The 20256-nt window shown below is 38.3% G+C and overlaps 1 protein-coding gene across 1 annotated transcript in view; it reads left to right on the forward strand.

The window, feature by feature from the left end:
* Nucleotides 1-20256, forward strand: part of LOC145996461 (26S proteasome non-ATPase regulatory subunit 11-like) — a 42756-nt gene that overhangs the window by 2361 nt on the left and 20139 nt on the right. Inside the window, exons 2-6 of the mRNA XM_083132952.1 lie at nt 2375-2476; nt 3743-3882; nt 5766-5936; nt 14255-14393; nt 16372-16516. Of these exons, the coding sequence (XP_082989078.1) occupies nt 2375-2476; nt 3743-3882; nt 5766-5936; nt 14255-14393; nt 16372-16516 (697 nt within the window). The remainder of the gene's footprint in view (nt 1-2374; nt 2477-3742; nt 3883-5765; nt 5937-14254; nt 14394-16371; nt 16517-20256) is intronic.

The raw sequence follows: 20256 nt of genomic DNA on the forward strand, positions 1-20256 counted from the left end.
TAGAAAAGGGTACCCCAGCCTGATTTGTTTTACCAAAAGAATCATCTCAAACCAAAATGGTACGAATCAAATTGTTACCTTTCTGTTAGAGACTTCAGTATTACTGTCTTGAGTGTTATTCTCAGTTTTTTTAAGAATCATATTTAAACTTCATTTGTGAATGCAAACATAGTGTTCAAATATTGAGCAAATGCAGAGAAGTGTACCCCTAAAGGTTGAAAATTCACATCTACAACATTGGCAGAAAAATAATTCACTCGAAAATAAACGCAGAGAGACTGGACCCCCCCCCATGATGGGCATGTTGAGCTCTATTAAGTTATGCCCAGTTTAGCATAGGTCATCTGTGAAGAGTCAAGATCAACCCTCACCCTGCCCCCCTAGAAACAGTTGCCCCATATGTATTGTACCATGACAGGGGACATGTAACCGTAACCCCCACACATTCTCATTCATGACCTTAGTAGCTGCGGTGTGATCAAGCTTTACCCTCCCCTGATCTCATATAACAATATATGAGAGATGAGAAGCTTGGTGAGCCCAAGAACCACTTAAACAGGATCATTGATGAAAAATTCCTACCGGAGGTCACCTGCAACAGGAACTGAACTTTAGTCTCTTGTATAGTAGCTGACTTTCTTCAAATACATTTTTGGAGTTTTTCCTTACTTTTTATGGTAACAGTATGGTATAGTGAAAACACATTTCACTCGTTTATTTCCTAATTATTTACATTTGTACTTACCTGTTATGCATAGCGGAACATTTTTGAACATGGGATTTTGCTTTTTTTTTCACTGAAAAAAGCGTAATTTCTCACATTACAAGTATTTATTGTTCGTTGCTAATTCGCGGACAAATCTTGACTCACGTTGTCTATCGTCAGCTGATATGCAGTGTTTCCAAACTTATTAACCGAAAAATGCCGCACAAACTATTCACAGAAGGTTTTTAAGTGAAAATTGATCCACAAACCATTCACGGAAGGTTCAGTTAGGTTAGGCAAACAGAAAATTAAATTTGAAAAAAACAACAAAAAACAATCCGCTCACACGCCATCTTGTAAAACTAACGTGTGGTTGCAGTGATTACATGGTGGCTACTCACCGGGAATTCTGCGTGATTTATTGGCTCCGGGAATTATCCGTTAATTCTGCTTGAATTTTTCTCCGCAGACTTGAAAAATTGCAACTTTTATTAAAACAAATCCCATTGAATTTATACATATTTATAAATGCCATGAGGCAATTTTATCACAGTTTAGTTTTTATTTTTATCGAGGAAGGAGAAGAGAGCTGTGTGGAAAATGAAACAGAATTCTCTCAATCCGTTAACTTTGTTACTGTGCAGAACAATATCTGACAGACGGAAGATATCTTGAAGATGATTAGGTAAATTTTAGTCTGAAATCCTATACAATTAACCATTTTTCTTAGATTAGAATAGATAGTGTACCATTTGTGACTTGTGTTTGTAGATGTATTTTGAGTGAGTATGTGAAGTGACAAATGTAAACTCCACACTTTAAATTAAATATATATACATCCTGTTTAATTTGAATTTTTGGATACATTGGAATCACACTCCCTATATTTGTGACTGTATGTATGTGTGTGGGTGCTGAGAGGTGGTAATACGTAAGTTGAAATAGAGAAAACATGTCCTTGTAGCCTTAATTTTTTTGGAAAATTTGCCTTGAAAATCGGGAATTATACTTGAATTTTATCATGGTCCTAGAGTAGCCACCCTGTATTAGCACAGCATGCTGTGACACCAGGGGTCTTGGGTTTGAATCCCGGTCCGGCCATGAGTTTTCTTTGTGAGTGTCATTTCATCGTATCACTCATCCTCACCGTCACGATTTGCCAAAAGTGGAAGAAAAATCAACCAATTATGGAATAGCTGAAGTTCATGTAAGTAATATCCTATTGTAGAGCAAATATTTGAATTAAAACAGTACACAAACATTATATAAGTTATAAAAAAAAATTCCATGTGTCCTCTACAAAAAAATATACTTTATTGACCTATCTGTTTTGATATAGTCGTCTGTAAATTTGCAGAGAGTCACTGAAACGGATAGGTGTGTGTATTTTTTCCAAAAAAACAACAAAAAAGAAACTTTTTTATATACAGTTGAAGCCCACTTATTTATGTTTGTGCATATTATATTTTCACACATTATATATTCAAATCTCATGGTTCCAATAGAGCAAAATGCTGAAAAACATAAAATTGAGGTTTTACTGTATTTGTGTAAGAGTAAATGTTTAAAATTTATTTTGATTAATGGTGATGAAAGTAGTCAAGATAAGTTACATATTTAAAAATAGTGTAGTGCATTGTTATTAATGTGCATTTGTTTCCCTTCCAGTGCAAGAGCAGGGAGATGAAAGTGAAGAAGATGCGATTCGTCTCAAAGAACAAAGTATCTTGAAACTAGGAGAGACTTACAAGAAAGATGGCAAAGCAAAAGGTATGTAACAGCATTCTTCATGTTAACTTGAGCATCAAATATTGGGAAGTTGCAGTGGAGAGCTTTTGTGGGGGAGGAAAGGCAGGAACAAGAGCAGAAATGTTAAAAACAGAAATATAGTTATTTCATGCTTGATATATTTGTAAAGAGGAGAGAGAATGGGAATTTGAATCAGATGCATCATACGAGGGTTGGTCCAAAAGTCATGGTAATCATTTATTTTAGCAAGAATGCGGAACCAGTATAAGAATCCAAAATATACAAAGGGGAGGGGACAGTGTAAGGTATTGCAAAATGTATGAACAATGCAGATCATGTGGGATAGGGAAGTGAGCAAACATCCTTAAAGATGGCATTGTGTCACATGTTTACAAACCTGAAAGCATAGGAGCATTACAGGAACAAATGACACGCATCCTGTGGTAGGACACTATTCCACACAGTTTCCCCAAGCTCTTTGTGACATTCTCTGGCATTTCTCCCCTGGAGAATGGCTATTTTTGATACATGTTGACTTAGTGAATTATCACTGTGATCTGTTCAATAACAGTCACTGCCATCTAGTGACATGTGCACATTCTACAGGTGTCATGTTCCCTTGAACATATGATCGTGTTGTGGTATCACCATTTAACTTCTTGGAAAAGTATAGTTTCCATGACTTACGCCTCAGACCTCGCAAGGGGAATGGGTACTTCTGTGAAAAGTACCTTGGGGTCTTTGACCGACTGTATCCCCTTGAAACTTAATATTTTTTTTTAAATTTGAGCAGTTATTGCCTTTTTTCTTTAATTTATCTCACAGTAACAAAAGAGAAACAAAGGGCTTTTTATAACTGCACTTACTAGCAATACTAACTGGCTGTATTATTCCATAATCAGAGTATGTCATACCTTCATATGTATACTAAAGATCAAAAAAGGTAGACCTGAAATATCATGTAATTTTCAAGAAATGCCACATTAATTGCTGCCATGCGCTGCTGGTCATAATATCGACTGTCCATCCTCAACGGAAATACAGTGGTGGTTCCAAATTTGACCATCCGGATGCTAAAGGTTAATGTGTTCAACTCATGGGACTTTCAGAACGTGCCCTCATGACTGTATCATTTGTTGCCGATATTGAAACAAGGGGCCTACAATTACATATTACATGTCTCTAATCTAACTGGGGCCTAAACTTTCTCTTAGGAATGAAATGTAATTCTTTAATAAATAAGGAACATAATGGGTTTTGTTATTTCACTGTCAACTTCCTTTCCAGAACTGGCTGAACTTATTAAGCAGACGAGACCCTTCCTCTGCACCATTAGCAAGGCGAAGGCAGCAAAATTGGTCCGTGCTCTGGTTGACATGTTCTTGGATCTGGAAGCCAGCATTGGCAGCGAGGTTCAGTTGTGCAAGGTACGGTATGCTTCATTACTAGTGATTTTTTTAAAATTTTGATCATGCTGGTAATAGACAGGATTCAGTGTTGGTGCTTATATAATAAAGGTCAATCAATGAGAGTTTTTTTTAATTGGCCACAGTATCTTGTGTTTTTGCTTCTTGCGTTATCATCTGCTTTTACAATTTCAATTGTGTGTTTCAACTGAACTCGTTACACAAGAGTTTATTCTTTGGTACATAAAGAAACTTGTTAATTTGATTGTAACAGCTGCAAATTAAAAGAATCTACACTGCAAGCAATATATCCTTACGAGACGGCAGAATTTGGCTTGATAGCTCAGTGAGTAACCACTGGGTAGAGCTGTGCGATATCAATTTTTCAATATCAAAGTTCGATATAGATTGAATATCGACTCTGTATATCGAATATCGAAAATGTCGATATCGATAGTATTGATACTGACAATACCGATAAGATCGATATTGTCGATATCAAAAATACCATCAGTGATTAAGACAATATCGATATTGATGATTGCGACAATACTGACACATCTATATCTTTCAATTTAAAGTTTCGTTCCTGCCCTGGAACTGTTGAAACTATGCATCAAACAGAAGAATGTTATTACAAATTATTTTGTGCTGTGTATATGCTGTATATCGAGCCAAGACCAAGAACGAGACAATCATTTACAACTAGAAACCGAGTCTTTGCCAAGTATTGTCTCATATGGTGTTGATACCATCCCTATACTTGGGCACACAAGGGTAACCAGCAAGTTCTATATAGTTGGAACCTTGTTATCTTTATTGGTTTTTGCACGTATTTGCTTTCCATATTAATCAGAGGCAATATCTCATCATTCACCTCCCAAGTTCTGTCTCCACGTGCTGAACATATTATTTGTTATCCTTATGCTTGATTTGACTTGTACGTAAGGAATGCAACACCACCATACGTCGATAATATCCATTGATTGATGTCAGTATTTTCAATATCGATATATCAACATCAATATTTTTATGATATTGATGGTTCAATATTTTAAAAATATCGATGTATCAAAATATCGCACTGGGACACAATGCCAGGGATCAATTTCTGGCTGAGCTATAATTTTCACAACTTTTCAGTATATCATAGTAGTGTGAGATTTTTGTGTGTATTTTCTGAACATTTAAGAAAAAAAGTTATACAGTAAAACCTCGTTAATCCGGACTAATGGAGGTATAAGTTGACCAGTTTAACGAAAGTCTGGATTAACTGAAATAATCTAAGGGAACAGTAGAAAGTGCATTAAAACTCAGTTTATATTAACAAACACGTTTATTATGGTGTATTTAAAGGGCATAGGCCTAAATACCCTATACAGTGCAGTACAAAGTCTGCGGGAAACAGAATTTCATCAGTGGTTGACTGCCTTTTCTTTGGGAAATTCTCTTTTTGACTTCTAGCCACATTTAAAACCTTGCATTCTGCTTTTTTTTCGCATGTCTGGATTAACGAGGTTTTACTATATTAAGAATTTCATCAAGTGAGACCAATGTTTAATTTAGGGATGTGAGGAATGTCTTTTTGAGAAGGCACTTAAACATTAACCTCGTCAATCTCACTTCCACGTAGTGATAACTGCAATGTTGCAGGCGATCAGACCTACGGGCAGTATAATTCTCTATAGGGCTGTGTGTTGTTCTTGTTTACCGAGTTGAGTGCCCACTCAGCTTTTAACTAGCTAAGAAGATTTTAGTCCTCGGAGACAGGTGTTGATCTTAGTTACGATAATGATTGGACCCCATGCAATGTGAAGGGTGCACATAACCCAAGTTTTGACACACCCAAAAATTTTATTTCAATCAATCAATGTTTAATATTATTTTGTATTGTTTTTTTGTAGGAGTGCATTGAGTGGGCAAAACAAGAGAAAAGGACTTTCCTCCGGCAGTCTTTGGAAGCCCGCCTCATAGCTTTGTATTTTGACACTGGAATGTTTACTGATGCTCTTCAGTTGGGATCGGCCTTATTAAGAGAACTGAAAAAGTTAGATGACAAAAATTTATTGGTAGAGGTAAGTTTTTTAAAGAATACTGGTGCAATTTTTGTTAGGAATATTCCCCATATGTAAATTTTGCATATACAGTAGAGCGTCAATTATCCGAACGTCGGTCAACCGAACGACCGCTTAACCGAACTGTGTACTCGCTCACTTTCAGATATCTGTAATGAAAAAAGTACGTGACTTAGCTGCTCGTAAGCGTGTAGGCTTGCTTAGACAGACCAAAATAAAGGATTTTTTTTAAACGTTAATTTTGTGTACTGTGTGTATTGTTCATGCAAAATGCGTATGTAATATGTACATATTTTTGTTTAATAAACTGTACCACATACTATATATTCCTACTAAAGTTGCCTTTGTACGTTACTTTGTAATACATACTTAAAGAGATGCCTGTTTTTATGAATAAATTTACTGTACAGTACTTCTTTTTGGCAAATAAACATGTACAGTTCGATTATCCGAACAAACCAGTTTTCCGAACACCCATGTCCCCCAATTACTTCGGATAATCGACGCTCTACTGTATTTGATATTGTTTTGAATATTACTTCAACATTGTTGGTGATTTTGTCAACAGTACTGTGTGGTAACTAGTATGTAACTATATATTTTTTGTGTATTTTTGTTTCAAGTATGATGTGTATGGAACATGATTTATCATTGACAATCTACAATGGTCATGCACAATTTAGGAACATAACAAATAATTTTCTGTTTTTAAATTTTATGTTCGCATGCATACTGTAGAATCTACAGTTACCACACCCTGAGGGCTTCAAGAATATCAGTAGCTTTTGTCGTTCCCTTCATAGGTACCAGTGCTAGCAGTTTCTCAGTTAGACAGAATTGTTGGTCTCTGCCACGGATAAAGATAGACAGTTGTGCTGCATCTTTTCGCATCTGTGCTCACATCTAAAGCAAGTGAATATGACATAAATTCGGAGGACCGTGTTTTTAACGTCCCTTCAATATGAATAGCAAGTTCTTCAACACGTCGTGCAACAGTTACCCCCGACAAACTCAGTTTCTTAAACACTTCTTCATTATTTGAGCACAGAATTTCCCCGGAAGCAATGAGACACACTTTCAAGAATTCACCTTCCGTGCATGCTTTTGACTTTTCAGCTATTAAATAACTTACTTTGACGCACGCTTCTTTTTCTGTCCCCGATCTTTGAAACATACTCTGCTGGCATTTTAAGTCACTGTAGAGATGACTCACTTTGTCCACACGAAGCTGCCCTTGAAGGTGATCAAAACGAGATGCATGCTTTGTCTCATAGTGGCATTTTATATTCTATTATTTTGCTACTGACACTGACTCGTGGCAAATTAGACACACTTGCTTAGCATTGATGGGCACAAAAAAGTACGAACTGGTACACTTTTCATTAAAAAACCGACACGAATCACTAGACTTACACTTTTTACTCGTAGATGCCATACTAATGAACGGTGCACCTCACTGACAAACAGTTCACCACTGAATGTTTCATAAACTAACAAAGAAACTCTGGCAATCTAAAACGCAACAGTCTATGACTGACATGGTGCAGATGCTTACACACACTGGACAGCGCATTCGAACAATCTTTGACGATGCCATCTATGTACATTAGCTACTACTTAGTAGTGCTTGGGGCTGGTAGATGGCAGCATCTTATAGTACACAATACCGCAGTATAACTTCATGGCCCGTGAGCGTCATTGAAATTGCTCATGTGACCCTCACTGTCGGATGGGTTGAAGACCCCTTCTGTAGACAGTAGGGTGCAAGCAACGCATGAACCTTGCCTAATGCCCACGTAAGCTCAACATCAAACGTCCAGTGCAATAGGTAGGTCATACACCCATAGGAGCCGACTCCATGGGGCTTGGGGGGGCTCGAGCTCCCCCAATGTTAACAATGTGGGGGCATAGCCCCCCCCCAATAATTTTGCTTAAGAGGATCTAATTTATTATTTTGCTTCTCTTGTAAAGTTTTCTCTGAATTGTGCCACATGATCTTAACTTTAAATACACATTTGAAATGTTCTAGACCATCAACTTTGGGGGGCTGAGATCGCCAAACCATCAACTTTGGGGGGGGGGGGGCTATGACCGGAGACAGCAAAACACATGACTTATTACTACATACTAAGAATATTATTATAATATATTAATCAGAGACATAATAAATTTAGCCAACGACTTCTTCAAGACTGTTTGGGAATCCCCTAAAAGAATGCAAATATTTAGGAATATTATTGATGTGAATGAGAAGGCTGGCCATACTGGACTGCGACCACTTTGCCCTCGTCGGTGGACGTTGAGAGCCTCCAGTATGCAACAGATCTTAAGGAACTATGAAAACCTTCTCAATTTTTTTGAGAAATTTTCTGAAGAAGATTCTACTGACGCAGCATCAAAATGTGCTGGATACCTGGAGACAATGCTTCACTTCAAGACACTTTTCTTTTTCTCCCTCTACTGCCATGTGATGGATCCAATAGAAGAGGTGAACTGTAAGATTCAGTTTCCACACATTGATGCTACAGAAGTGGGATGAAAACTAAAATACTTGACTGACATCTTTCAAGAAAAGCGAATGGGTTTTGAGCAGTTCTGGCAGAAGTCAAAATGCACAGAGGTCAAACCCAGCCTCGTTGATGAGCCAGAATTGCTCCGGCAACGTCACGTCCCTAAGAGACTTGAAAAACCTAATGCTGCCAAACCTCACAAGTTCTACATTCCAAAATAGTATTATAAATCAATATACACTGACGTGTGTAACACAGCAAAATCATGTGTTAAACAATGACATGAATCTACAGGCCTACAAAAAGTAACATCTGTAGAGAAAGAATGTATCTCAGCTGTGAACAGTTGCACAACAAACTTTCAGCAAACGCGAGAATTCTTTCGGCAAGATTTGGATGCCGATAGGCTCTCCTTACACATGTCCATGCTTCGTGATATCGCCAAACAGAAGAAAGTGGTTCTAACTACCATGCGTGACATAAGGAAGTTTCTTTTGGAAGACAGTACCCTCCAGGAGTACCTGCCTGAAGTTGCCAAATTCATGATGGTCCTCTACACTGTGCCAGTGACGAGAGCCACAGCCGAAAGGTCATTCAGTGCTATTCGCCGACTGAAGACATATTTGAGATCTACAATGGGACAGAAGAGACTAAGCAGCTTAGCGGTACTCCACATACATCAAACTGTGCTTGATAATTTGGACCTGATACCGCTCGTTAATGAGTTCATAAAAAAATAACCCAGTGCGTAGAGTAACTTTTGCTTTATTTTCAAATCATATTCATATGTTTTTGTTGTGTATGTCACTTTATATCTTAGTGTACATGCTATCTGTTTTTTATTATTGCAAAATTAAATTTAAAAAGTTAAATATTGTACCAAGAACAAAAAAATAAAACTTTTTCCTGCTATTTGTGTTAGCATTTATGTAAATAATTAAATAAAACTGTTAAATATTGTAAATATTCGTTATTTTATGGGTACGTCATAAACTCAGGTCATTTGCAACCCATCACATGTCTGTTGCAGACATTAAGACACATCCATGTCCTCACTGGGACTCGAACCCGAGACCTCTGGATCAAAGCAAGTTGAGTCGACCACCCAACACGTTCGGCTACCGAGGCCGGCATAAAACTGTTAGGTTGGCCTCTTAATGTAAATACATACTTTTCAATGAAAATGTTAATTGTTATCTAAAAAAAAAAAAACAAATCAGCAGACACAAAAGACACAAAGTGACTTTGAAACATTTTCTAAACGTTTTTCATGTACATTTCATTTGCATGAGGAATATAATTGCTGCTTAAAAACTGCTATACGAAGACGTAATTTTTATTTTTAAAAAAGGGAGGGAGCGAGTCATTCATTTATTTCAGTGATCAGAGCCCCCCCCCAATAATTTTGACAAGTCGGCGCCCCTGCATACACCTACCTGCTATATAAGCATAGGACCAATTACGTGGTGTTCTCTTTTGTCATCGAAGTGAAAGCCTAAGCTATTGGGCTGGTAATCTTAGGATACACTGTGTTCAAGGAAGTGTCGCCATATTAGGCAAGGTGAGATAGTGTGCCTTCCGTTTACATTAATAAACCTAATGTGGAGAGAGTATCGGTCATTGTAATTTACAGTTTGCCTTATCCCGGTATGTTCTCTACTCTCCCGGAGGATACACGGTTAGTAGAGCTACGGGATGTGACGATCCAGTGTCGTCTTGTCCTATAGCGGATGCCGTTCCTCGGGGAGAGCTGAGACTAAATGGTGGAGGTGCCGGGCACCAATCCTGGTACCTCTCACAAGCCAAGCGCAAGTTCGCAAGCGACTTTTCGATTCCATAGTTTCATTCTCTCTTGAGTCCATAGAACTTCTGCAGCTTAAAAATCAATTGTCACATTTTAACAGACTGCAATCACATATTTTAATTCAAAATCTGATTATGAACTGTGTGATTCCAAACTTTATTTAACATTTTTATTGTACCTTAACTTCTACTGTTAGTAAAAATGAATGAAAGCTAATTTGATAATGCCATGAATTTTTTTTAACAATACACAGTGTTTCAAAATGATGTGAACGATTTCAACTCATTATATTTTATTCATAAATTGTCAAAATAAAATACAATTTCACACACATGTAATGTAATGTAATGACGTTTGGTATATTGTTTTAAGTAGTAGTACTACAGTAAATTAACATTGTCAAACAATTATTTTCCATGAATTAGTAATGCATGAGTCATCAAAATTAATTGTAATTTTCCTTTGTGTTGTGTGTGTGTGTGTGTGTGTGTGTGTGTGTGCGCGCGCGTGCGTGCGTACGTACGTACTTTCAACAACGCTTGGGTGCTGGTAGATATCATAAAAACAAGTAACTTTTCCCTATAAAGTTCACCTCGAAAGCGCTTAAAATCTATCCTGTACGTATGCAACCCAACACAGCAAACGCTTGCTCTGACATAACTACCAGGGCCGCGTGGCAGGGTTGCCACTAGTGTTCCTCGTTAAGAGAGACGGCTTGAAAACAACAACTTGGGATTCTTGCCTGAGCAAAATCCAAAACATTAATGATACTTGCGATGTTGTAAGAAGCATTGACAGTATTTATAAACCGACCAAGACAAATAATGGACAGACTGAAATTCAAGATTACTCATTCTAAAATATCTCCATAATTGATCGATTGATTTGGTTTATTTTAATTCGCTTTTCTGCCACCTTTGGCTAATCGTTAAGATGAGGATGATATGATGAAATAACAAATGACACCAATGTCTAGACCAGGAATTAAACCCGAGACACCAGGCGCCGTAGCGAGCTATGCTAACCACATCACCACGGAGTGTTTCGTGTATCATGCAATATCAACAATTGCAAGGGACGCGTGAGATAGGGGAAATCCACGAACAAACAAATGTAAACGTGATGTGTTTGCTGCCTCGTTTCGAACACGCAGACTGTAATGTTATTACAATTTATTTGAAAATTATTCCTATCTGTGCTAGCGTTATTGCTAATCGTGTTCGTCTCATAAGGAAATAATTACAAGGCTCTTTTAATTTAATGATTGATTGATTTCCTTTACTTTACTTCGTTTTTTGTGCCACTTTTGGGTAATTTGCGAAGATGGGGATGAGCGATATGATGAAATTGATGAATGGACACTCACAAACATCCATACCCAAGCCGGGATTCGAATCCAAGACCTCTGGCATCGTAGGGCGATGTTCTAACCACTCTGCCACGTAGGCCGACTTTCAATTTAATGAAAAACGTCGTTTAGACATGAATAAATTCACACAATAAAACTAGTGCTTATTAAAAACCAAAACCAAGAAATGCATACTTATATCAAACTGAACTGTAAAGAGCACTCATAGTGCACATTTGCGTATTATTTACATTTGTTCGTTCGTGGATTTCCCCTATCTCACGTGTCCCTTGCAATTGTTGATATTGCATGATACACGAAACACTCCGTGGTGATGTGGTTAGCATAGCTCGCTACGGCGCCAGGTGTCTCGGTTTTAATTCCTGGTTTAAACATTGGTGTCATTTGTTATTTCATCATATCATCCTCATCTTCGCGATTAGCCAAAGGTGGCAGAAAAGCGAATTAAAATAAACCAAATCAATCGATCAATTATGGAGATATTTTAGAATGAGTAATCTTGAATTTCAGTCTGTCCATTATTTGTCTTGGTCGGTTTATAAATACTGTCAATGCTTCTTACAACATCGCAAGTATCATTAATGTTTTGGATTTTGCTCAGCCAAGAATCCCAAGTTGTTGTTTTCAAGCCATCTCTCTTAACGAGGAACGCTAGTGGCAACCCTGCCACGCGGCCCTGGTAGTTATGTCAGAGCAAGCATTTGCTGTGTTGGGTTGCATACGTACAGGATAGATATTAAGTGCTTATAGAGCAGAAACTAAGTGCTTTCGAGGTGAACTTTATAGGGAAAAGTTACTTGTTTTTATGATATCTACCAGCACCCAAGCGTTGTTGAAGGAGTTTTGCGACACACTGTGTATTTATATATATTGTGATGTAATTTAAATCCTACTGGCCAACGTCCATGTTCTAGTGGGTATCACAGCATGCTATGAAGACAGGGGTCCCGGGTTTAAATCCCGGCCACCTGGGCATTGGTGTTCTTTGTGAGTATCCAGTTATGAATTTGATCCTATCAACACTCATTCTCATGTTGCAATTTGCCTAAGCACCGCTAAATAACAAAAATGAAATCAGGTTCTACCCAAATATTAGTTTTTCTTGTATGTATGCATTGCTTGCATTATAGAATTATTTTCCTGGAGTTTACGGTTATTACAAGCATAAGAAAACAATATTAGTGTTTGTGAATAGCTTCAGATCTACCAGGTGTGCCGGTTAATAATTCTTAATTGATCCGAAAGAAAACAAGTGTATCTGGGGGGAAAGGTAACAAATGCTTTATTCAAAGTATGCACCAACGCTACCTATACATTGTGCCCATCTGTCCGTCAAATTGTGGATGCCCTTCCAGAAAAATCGTTCACATTTTGAGGTGATGCAGTCAACAAGCCATTGTTCGACATCTTCGTAATTGTTGAAGTGTTGCTTGGAAAGTGAGTGAGACATCGATGAAAACAAGTGGTAGTCTGAAGGGGCTAAGTCTGGTGAGTATGTCAGGTGGGGCAAGAATTCCCAGCAAAGTGCAGAAATGGTGAGTCTGTCGCTGTGTGTGATGAGGTGTTGTCGTGCTGCAAAATCACTTCTCTGTGTCTTGTCGCCCAATCTGTGCACTTTTCGATCAATGCATGGTTCAAATTGATGAGTTGTTGACGGTAGCGAACAGCATTCACTGTTTCACCTGGTTTCAGAAGCTCATGGTACACCACACCCTTCTGATCCCACCAAATGCACAGCATTGTCTTCCTTCCAAAGCGATTCAGTTTTGCGGTCGATGTTGAAGGTTGTCCTGGGTCAACCCTTGACTTTTTGCAGTTTGTGTTCTCGAAGTAGATCCATTTTTCGTCCCCAGTCACTATCCGATGCAAGAAAGACTTTCATGCCAAGAAAGCAACACTTCACACACTGTTTTTCGCTTTTCCATTTGTCTGTCGTTCAGATGATGTGGGACCCATTTTCCTGCCTTCTGGATCTTTCCCATGTCATGAAGACTATCAGATATGGTTTGGCGATCAACATTTAACTTCTCTGCCAGTTGTTGTTGCGTTTGCTTATCGTCTTCATCCAACAGTGCTTGCAATTCGGCATCTTGGAATTTTTTCGGCTGGCTCGGGCGATCTTTGTCTTTCAAGTCAAAATCACCACTTTTGAAACCAACGCACACACGCATCTTGCGTTAGGACATTGTCACCGTACGTTTGCACAAGGATACGATGGCTTTCACTCGCATTTTTCTTTTGAACAAGAAAAGCAGGACGTGCCACACATGCTCCTTATTTGGTTTGAAGGTCAACATGTTTCCCACACAAACCCAATATCACGATCACTCACACTCGGTTGCACATCCACGGCATTTTGACAGGTACTGTCCTGGCAACACACTGACGTAACAGTTGAGACTGTACACCAACCCTTGCTTCCAGCACCATCCAGCGACTAAATTAAGAATTATTAACCGGCACACCTGGTAGAAAGTTCCCTTATCACCATTATTTGCCAGTTTGTGTGTGTATGTGTGGGTTGTTGTTGCAGTTGTGGAGAAAAATAAGGGTATAAACATTTTGGGGTAATATGTACCATAGTCATGCTCTGTGCTAGTGTTTTGTTGTACTAAAGCATTCTTTTGCTTTTCAGGTTCAACTTCTAGAAAGTAAAACTTACCATGCCTTGAGTAATCTTCCAAAAGCACGTGCAGCACTTACCTCAGCTCGGACTACAGCTAATTCAATTTATTGCCCTCCAAAACTACAAGCATCGCTTGATCTGCAGTCAGGTGAGTGCAAATATTTGTTTAAGCCAATCTTTTTTACATTACTATATTGGAGCTTTGTAATACACTGCAGTGGAAGTATTGTCCATTAATACAGTATAACATTATAACAATAACCATGTATCAACTGACATAGGCATTGCTGATAATTTTACTGAATCAACATTTTGTTAAATAGACTAACCAAATGTAAAATCCTGTTATTTTGTTATTATTTTTATGAATATACAGATATGTGATTTTCATACAACCTTATGTAAGAAATACAATCCAGCAGAACCGTAATTTTATGTTTCACACATCATTTGCTGCAAGGTCTGGATCCTCCACTGCGTCGTACCTGTGATACCCTTTTTAGGGCCAAAAATTGAATCTTGGAATTGAACGAACTTGTCTACTACCCCTCCAAAACGTACACTTACCTAACCGAACAAAATCCCTCCAGATAGCCTCAGATCTCTTTGAATGTGCCAATTTTAATTTCCTGACTTGCTTTTAACCTTCCCAACAATTTATCAATCTAGTTGGTAGATTACTTACGTGAAATTTAAAAGATTTCGTAATTCCGCGTTGCACAATTTAATGGTTCAATCCTATTAATTTCGAAGATCCACTGTCTTCATTCACAAAAGGGTACGGCGTTTGAAGCGGAGATGGTACCGCGTCAGTACATTGTTTGTTCCCGGGCGGAACAAACAATGTACTGACGCGGTACCATCTCCGCTTCAAACGCCGTACCCTTTTGTGAACATTAAATTGTGCAACGCGGAATTACGAAATCTTTTAAATTTCACGTAAGTAATTTTAAACCGCGTTTACCGCAACCACCATGAAATAGTTGGTAGATGATAACCGTGTTTTGAAAAATGTTCTTAGCGTTGAGAAGAAAAGACCTTTTCCACTGTCTGAAGAAGTTTTTAGCGTATCGTTACCCCTTTTTATGTGTGTGGTTTGTGCTGCGCATGTCCTTTTAGAACCTTGCACTTTTAACCCCTTTCAAGGAACTTTTTTGCACCCCTTTTTTGACTGTGGGAAGGATTTTTAATAGGGATGGGACAGATTAATCTGTACTGGCTGATATAGTCTTATCAGTTTTTCGGTAAAATTACTGATTATATTACTGATCCGATATATCTAAATACCTTACAATTTATTGCAAAATTATTTCATTTTGGTATAATTTTTATGGATAACTCCATACCCTACTTTTAAAGAAAGTAAATGCGTAAATATGCAAATTTGTTTTGCACTCCAGTCACCTGGAAACAAATATTTATTAAGGAGGTCAATGAACCATTGAGGTTCTTCAAGAACCATTTGGAATTTTATATCTCATTGATTGAATATTGATACTTTATAGGTATCAGCCAAAATTTCATATTAGCCCATCCCTAATTTTGAGGTCAGGGGATATTTCCCTGTATGCATTAAATGCCACATGTGCCAACGCACCCAAACATTTTCATTCATTTTCCTGCATTATACATTCAATCTTGTTGGTAACAACATACCAAAATATTGTACAGTTTTCCTCGATTTTACATTTTCCTAAATTTATTATTTTTTTAAAACTGTTAAATTTTTGTTCCACTGTATTCAACTTAGCAACTATTGATCTTTGTACGTTTCAAAGTAGTCCCCTCCGCAATTGATAAACTACTGCTGATGTTTTAAAAGCTTTCGATGTTTGAAAAGCTTTCAGAAGAAACGCAAGAAAGATTTTCTAGTATGAGTTTTCAGCCCATCTGTCGCAGCCATCTGGATAGCTGCCTTCTCTTTTTTAACCTTTTTTTCAGCCATACAAGCTCATAGATGTTTTATATCTCATATGTGCATATTCATACTGATTGTTCATGTTTATATAATTAATATAAAACCATAATTGAGGAAAATGCATGTTATTTCAGCAATATTTTCTGCAGTAAATTGTTTCCTTCATACAGTTTGTTGCCTGAAATGTGAGTTACATGTTTCCTTTCAGGCATCCTTCATGCTGCTGACGAGAGAGACTTCAAAACAGCATACTCTTACTTCTATGAAGCATTTGAAGGTTACGATAGTGTGGAAAGCTCAAGGGCCTTGACTGCATTGAAATACATGCTGCTGTCTAAAATAATGTTGAACACGTAAGTTTGCTCAGCATCTATTCCTGTATGAATTAAAGGTGCACATGCCTCTTTTTATCTAATTACTTAACATAACACTTTGAGACTTGTGTTTATTAAAGATAAGTTTTGGAATGGAGCAGAGACATCCTGTCGAAGGACAAGTGGACACATGTAGTTCAGCGCTTGTGTTCAAACTGTGGTTCAACTTGCATTTCAAGGAAATGTAGGTATCATATACAGTGGACACTCTTAAAATTGAACTTGGATGATTCAAATTATTCAGTAATTCAAACAAAAGTTTGTTTCCCTTGAAATTACTATTGAAACCAAAGCTAAAACTTCATACAGTCAACTCTCGATACAACGACCTTTCACAGTTCCCGGGAAAAGGGTCGTTATTTCAAAGGGGTCGTTATTGGAATTTGCACCAATTTTCAGCTTAAACGGAGCTCAAACGGACATAAAGATTCCTAGGAGACTGTAACACCATTTATCCTGGTAGTTATACATCTTGTTATGCATAGGATGCGTGGTGTGAGGAGGAAAATAGAACATGAAAAAGTTTTCACAAAAAGAGGATTTAAAATAATGTTACTTTCTTTCAATTGTGCACAGTCATTGCTCTTCCAGGAAATTCTTACAATTCTAGTTCCTGAGAAACCAGTTTGCACTGGTTAATCGACGATTTAATGTTGGATTTAGGAGTATTCTCGATGTCAAACATCCGCTCCTCCAGATGTTTTCTCATTGAATGACGTTTCTTTAAATCGGTCTCAGCGTCCATTCCTACATTGAGCCCTTATTTTTTCTCTCTCCCACATCAATGGTTCTGAAGATAAGCGGTGATTATATTGTGTGCATTTCCTTCATACACGCTCAGTGTCTTGAGGAAGTTTATTATTGTCAGATGCAAAATAAAATGTATAGTTTTGCTTATCAGGCGCAGAACATGAAGTTGTTTTAACTCTTGTTTTTCTTTCTGGAGATCAAATTTCGTTATCTTCAAATCAAAACAGCTTGGGGAGATTGAAAACAATGTACCTCACACTGGATGAGTCATTGCTGTTATTGGCAAGCGACTTTGCAGAGACAAAACACTGGTGCCAGCTGCAGCGTAAAAACAAGGAGACTGGCCAACGGAACACTTTTTTGGCAAATATTACGACATCAGCACAGTTAGGAAAACATATGAAGTGCGAAATGGGAGTTATGATGCATGTAAGATCGAAGTAAACTATTGTGGAAGCTTGGATGACAAATCATTAAGCGGGTTGACGATCTTTAGTTGGCCTATGTGGCTATGATTATCTCTAACAGTTTCACTTTTTTATGAAGTGTTACAGGGAACAAGGAACACGGTTTGAATGAAAGTTGTTACCGGAAGTTGTCGGCTACAAGGCCAAGAGTTGCTCACTCACCGGATCCTGCTGAAATCTAGATCACAGCTGGTTAGATGGTCCAGACTTCCAGGCACCATGCATCTGTATTTTGGAACATTCCTGCAATCTTATCTCTGATTTCTCAAGTTGGTGTATTTATCGATGAAACAGCTTGACCTGCCATATACATAGACGAAGACTGCAAGTCCAGCACAGTCATTTCGGGCTGCTCCTTCCCGCCCACCAATCCAGTTGTCAGCAACTCTTAGGACAAGGAAACAAGTGACGGTCGATTTAAAATAACATCCAAGCACATTCAATCTTCTCTTCCTGCATGCGGGGTTTCATTGGCACGCTTGGGGAAGGGAAGGGTTGAGGTAAAGTGCTATTGGATGTCACTCGAGCTTGGTGTGGTGGTGTCTATTTTTAGATCAGATCCACTTGCGAGTGGTAGGGCGCTCGTGAAGGGAATGAGTGCGAATAAAACAAGTGCAAAAACTTATTTTTCGGCCGATTTCCTTATATTTTAAAACTTTTTCATGGTTCCCGGGAAAAGGGTCGTTACTTTGTGAGAGTCGTTATATCCAGGGTCATAGAATCGAGAGTTGACTGTATGTAATTCGTAGAGGCACATATTTTTGGTAAATAAAAGCAAAATATCAGTACAAAAACAGAGTCAGTTCCGGGTTCAAAGGTGGTAAATAAAATAAAATTTCGCTGTTACAGCCGTGATAAAGCGGTATATAAAATGACATGTTGGTTTCAAAAATGTGAATATAACCCAAAGTTGAATTGAAAATTGCACTTACTACACAAAATAAACATATTCCTTCTAATAGCACATTTATGTCATTACCAGAATATTTAGTGTATTCTTGTACAAAGGGGTCCATTTTCTCAAATATTTACAGCAGAATTAATCAATTTTCCGTGAATTGTATAACTCACAGGATAATTCTGACTTGAGAAAGTGTTGCGTCTGTAAATAAACTCTAAATTTCGTGTTTAAGCTTTAGGAGCTCGATCGTCTCGATCGAGATGCTCTCATGTAACCCCAGGGTTGCTACGCGACTGGAAAACCTGGAAAACAGGGAAAAGTCAGGGAATTTGGTTGGTCAGGGAATACTCAGGGAATTTTGCATATTTTTTGGAATTTACGCGCATTTTGGAGTTGCAGGATAACCAGTTACAAAATGAACGAACGGTTCATTTCCACTTCCGAATTCGGTTCTTGTGATTCCAGTCCCCCCAAAAGATTCAGTTCAGGAACTTGTTCCTCTCGTCATTATGACTTCTAGTCTGTTACGTACAAAATTATGGTTCCTTCGCATTTCAATTCTATATTTATTCACTCTCGGATCTAGGTTCTTGGATCCGTTCATTTTGCGACTCTTAATTGTGAACCTGTTCAAGACCGGAATTTGGAGAATCGTGAGATTTTTCCGTAGAGAATAAGCTACTCAAGACGAAACCTGCGCACCAGCCATCCTCAGAATTTCTTGCGGAAAAATGTTGCTTTAGCTTTGTGTGTGGAGAGGAAATTTTCTTACTTTAAGAACACACCCGGTCGGAACCCGTTCTCTTTTGATACGTGAAGCGGACCAGGTTGGAGTTCGGACAGTTCATTGGTTTTGGATCTGCAATAGAGCTTGAAGAGCAGAATTTCATGTAACTGGCTGTGATTGACGTCACACTGTACGCGTGCGGACGCCGAGTAAAAACAAAGGGCTCACTACTTCGTTCCCCCGTGAACCCATTCTGTGAATTTGAGTTCTTCGTTTGCGACCCGTTCAGATGCAACCTGATCAGCTAGTTCATTTGCTCGTCGTAGTTTTTACATTGCAGAGATGTGTTACACCCGAGAAATTAGTGATTTTGTGCAGTATCAGTGACGTCATTGTTCGAATATGTATTTTTTAAAACTGGTGCGAAATAGAGGAATTAAACGTACGCTGGACACACATCGTTGTTAGGTTAGAAATGTTGGTTTCATGCCGATAGTAACTTTACGTATTGTTTGTGTGTAGAATGAAATTATGCTGAAAAGTGATGAAAATGAGCCCAAGTTCCTTTTGTTTTATTACGATTACATCATGCTACAAATTCAACTTTTACATGGTTCGATTTCGATTTATGTCTGTTAACACATACTGCTCAGTCGGTAACGTGTCTGACTACCATGCTACAGGTCCCGGGTTCGATCCCCGGCCGGTTCAAATCCGGGAACTTTTCTAACGATGGAAGCCGCCCCGGCGCCCACCCAGCGTCGAATAACATGGGTACCTGGGGGAAACCCTGGGGGGTAAAGGCGGTCAGGGGCATGATGCTCATTACATCACCCCCACTCACGACCGGATCAAGAAAGTGTGGTGCGTTACC

Source organism: Lepisma saccharinum, chromosome 12 (genome assembly GCF_977018435.1).
Source record: "Lepisma saccharinum chromosome 12, izLepSacc3.1, whole genome shotgun sequence".
Taxonomy (NCBI): domain Eukaryota; kingdom Metazoa; phylum Arthropoda; class Insecta; order Zygentoma; family Lepismatidae; genus Lepisma; species Lepisma saccharinum.